This window comes from Nelumbo nucifera, chromosome 1, assembly GCF_055504915.1.
Source record: "Nelumbo nucifera cultivar China Antique chromosome 1, China Antique-T2T, whole genome shotgun sequence".
Lineage (NCBI taxonomy): Eukaryota > Viridiplantae > Streptophyta > Magnoliopsida > Proteales > Nelumbonaceae > Nelumbo > Nelumbo nucifera.
The window spans coordinates 53,637,581-53,641,617 of record NC_142649.1 but is presented as its reverse complement, the minus strand read 5'-3'; the positions used below and the strand labels follow the sequence as shown (position 1 = coordinate 53,641,617).

Below are 4,037 nucleotides of genomic sequence, written 5' to 3'. Positions count from 1 at the left end.
CCAGGGGGAAGTTTTCAATTTGGTTGGAGAGCATTAGAGGATACAGGTCTGTAACCCTACAGGTCTGCATACCTCTATCACAAATAGAGAAGATGAATTCTGCAAAATTGCTCTGACAAAGCTCCTACAAAAAACCACCATGTAAATCCTGCACATGTTTTGGATATGACAGACACCACCAGCCATTAAAGACAATAACATGGAGCCTATAACCAGAAATCTCAGAGATTGGATGACCACAATGCAAGACACTCTTCAACCAACCAGTACAGACAAGAAATAAAACAAAGATAGAAAGAAGAGAAGCCTTATCATGCAATGTGACCACGCAAGCATTCTGGAAAACAAACCTACAGCTCAGGTTCGCCTTCTAAGACATCAACCACCATTATCTTTCCACCGAATATCATTCATGCAGCAACTATTAACATCAGAAAGCCCCTGCATTGGTCAAGATGTAAATCCCTAATCTAGATAAGATCCAGGCCACTAATACTTTAGAAAAGCATTCTGATGTCTTTGAAATAAAAGAACAAGATCAAGAAAAATAAACAAAAAAAAAGGTGAAGTCTGACAAGTCAACATTTTTGTCCTTAAAATAAGCACTTGGATCAAGAAGTTCTCTACCTAGTGACGAGATTAATAGTCCATACATTAAGCAGTAAAACAAGGTTTACAGACTTGGCCAGATAGATCCTGGATGTGGGGAAAAGCTGACTCCTTGAATAAACTTTCACCAGACCAAGATTTGCTCCGAAACTCTTCCTCCAATATCTCCCCACTGAACCTGCAAAAAATACACAAATACAAGTGTCTTTCAAGGATAGTTGAAAGGCTGAGCAAATCCTGAGTACCAAAAGAAAGTTTATGGCTCATTTTCCACAGCATGTCTTCACTGCTAGAAGCATGAAATTATTTTTCAGAACTGAAACTTGGAAAATTCCTAGCACAATCCCAATGAACTTCATCACACCACCACAAGTATTTAACGATTCCAGTCTTCATCCTCTCCTGAAGAAGAGATTCCTGAATCTAAATATCCATGGTCTGGTTTAGATTTTTTATGCTGGTATTTAGCTTCTATAGTCCTGGGGATTCCATAACTCTTAGCTCCCTCAGGTGAAGCTGAACTCCTGTGAGATGGTGGAGAAACTGCAACCTTTTCATCTTCCTTCATATCTGCTAAACCATAAATAATGTCGTCTTGGTCCTTACTCAATCCAGTTTTATCAATATCTCTATCCCCAGGAAATGACCATTTAGGCCCATTTTGATCTTCTCCAGTCTCAGACTTCTCATAGCTATGGCTTATCAGCTGAGAAAAATCTTTATTAACTTTATCTTGTTTTTAACATAACCAGTTGCATAAATTTCTCTGTACTCTCCTGGTGTTTCATGCCTGCTCCTTTTCCTTGTATCCTTCAATTTCTCATCATTTGGCAACACTGACATTTCTTCCTCAGGCTTAGGCCCAGGCATGTACACAGTCTTCAGTGTAAAAGTCTTGTTCCATGGAGCCAGGTGAAGTTTTAAAATCATCATATTTCACACATTTTGAGTCCTCAATGTCATACTGTTGCTTGATTTTTCCAGATACATTCTCCACTATTGACCTGTTGTCTTTGCCTAGATTTTCTGCATCAGAAGAAGGTTCATCATCCAGAGCTGATGAGTTTTTCTTCCAAGTATCCTGCTCCAAAGAACATGGAATCATTCCCTCTTCCTGCAACTCCATAGGATTGTTAGAATATTTATCGGGCTTCTCATCAACTTCAAAGCCTGTCAATTCCCCCAATCCCTCAACATCATTATTGATATAAGCTTCTTTATCAGCAACAACCTCAGTTCCTTCTAGTTCTGCATTCTTCAGGTCTTTTGGTTCCCCATTAGTTGGATCCTTATGGGGGGATGAACATGTGTAAGATTTCAACATCGGGGAATCTATATTACCCTCTTTCAGATTGGATGGATCAATATCAGTAGACATAATAACCTTGGTGACATCAGTGGATTTTTCTGGTTTGGCTTCCTTGTCCTCCATCTGTATTGATCTTTTGTACTTCTACTAGAACTATCTTCTCGATGCCTTGAACTACTCTTATGGTACTTGGACGTTGAATAATCCATGGCCCTCCTATCTTCCCTTGAATATGTTGAATCTTCATCAAGAGAATGTCTATCTTTTGTACTTCTAGATGAACTATCCTCTCGATGCTTCGAACTACTCTTGTGGTACTTGAACTTTGAAGAATCCACGGCTTTCCTGTCTTCCCTTGAGAATGTGGAATCATCATCAAGAAAATCTCTCTCCCTTCTGACTGAACCCTTTTCATGCCTAATATGTTCTGAGGTTGATTTTCCATGCCTGCTGGAAATGTCAGTGCGAGAACGACTCCTGCCTTTGTCAGAAGAATCTCGTTCCTTCCTGGAGGTGCTGGTCTTCTCATTTTTTGTATGCTCTAAAGAGGACTTTTCATATTTGTGCATATCCTTGAGTGATGGATATGCCGGTACTTGATTATGGGTTCGAGGTGAGAGAGAGCGAGACCTATGGCTATGCCGGTACTTGATGGGAGATCTTGATCTGGACTTTGATCTTGGGCGAGACATGGAAGGTGACCTGTTAATTGCTGAAGATTATCAGTTATGCTAATACCATTGTAAAGCAAGTTCTCTTCCAATATATTGATAAAAAAAAAAAAAGTTCTCTTCCAATATTATTATTAAATATAAGTATATAACAGCAATTTTCTTTCATAGTTAGATCAGTTTCCAAAATAAAATTGACACAAAAGAAAGAATGGCTGTTTCCAAAGAAGCATTAATGAATTAAATGAAAAGGAATCATAAGGATCAACACGAAAATGACAAACTCTTGTATTTGAGCATTATGAGGAACATTCAATGCACATGAATGGAAATCAGCTCCAAACATCCAATTCAATTTCAATTTGAGGATTGATTATAGGCCAATCAGATGAACTTAATTTTCTCATCTACAGATGTTTTAGGGACAATCAGAAACAACTTTGTTTTGGCTGTAAGAACTGTAGTAGATCATATGTATTGATCATCCATCTAATACCAAATGAAATTATTACCTCAAGACTTCATAAGCATAAGCCATTCGCCAGTGCAACTTGATGTAGAGTGATTTGGCCCGACCTAATAATAGAGGGACACGTGGACACGACCTAACTCACAGAATAACAGCTCATCCCGATATACCCAAGTCTAAGACGGATCCAACTCGGATAACTGAACCACCTCGGGACAAGCCCACCTCGGAGGCGAATCCAACTCGGAACAAGTTCACTTCGGGGCACGATTGTGTCAAGATCACTTCGGTTACCAGGAACCTCGGCGTTCGTAACAGACCGGACCTAGGGGGCATTAGTTCGGGTACTATTGGCCGACCTCCACTTGATGACCCCGAAGGTTTCGTCACCGGATTCCCCGTTTCACGGGATCACTCCACGTAACAGCTGGCCTTATCTCCTACGACCAATTCTGACGGCAGTGATATGCCTTATCAGCTGGCGTCGTTATCTCCTATTAATTTGGTAACGGGCCTCATCATGGCGAGAACCCCGGAAACACTCCGAAAAACCCGCGATGACTCCAGTATATAAAGACCCCAACCCTTTGGGGGCAAAGGTACGTGCAATTATTGCTTACTAGCTCTCTTGCATTCTAATTGCTCTCAGCTCGCACATTACTAACTTAAGCATCGGAGAGACCTCGCCGGGTGCAACCCCGGGTTCTCTGATTCTCTCTGTGCAGATCTCCACGTCCGTCGTCTATTGGAAGCCAAGTCACCTCCAGCTAGGAACAGTCAGATTGCACACCATCATTTGGCGTCGTTTGTGGGAAAACGCTTCGAAAAGCCTTTTTCCGCCAAGCATCCTAAACTCATCTTCAATGGCATTTTCCAGCAATGCCGGACAAAATGCCGACATGAACACCTCCGGGGGGCAACCTCAGGTCCCAACTGTCTGTATCGAGCAATTTACCGTGCCTCTCTCTACGGACGGGAT

The 4,037-nt window shown here is 41.3% G+C and overlaps 1 protein-coding gene across 1 annotated transcript; it reads right to left on the bottom strand.

Annotated features, from left to right (window-relative positions):
* Positions 1–214: 214 nt before the first annotated feature.
* LOC104590199 (uncharacterized) lies at positions 215–2,314 on the bottom strand. The gene is made up of 2 exons (XM_088896574.1): positions 682–2,314; positions 215–441 (listed from the first exon to the last, which is right to left on the bottom strand). Exon 1 carries the CDS (start codon positions 2,039–2,041, stop codon positions 1,466–1,468), a length of 576 nt encoding a protein of 191 aa, XP_088752700.1. The 5' UTR covers positions 2,042–2,314; the 3' UTR covers positions 215–441; positions 682–1,465.
* Between the last annotated feature and the right edge of the window lie 1,723 nt (positions 2,315–4,037).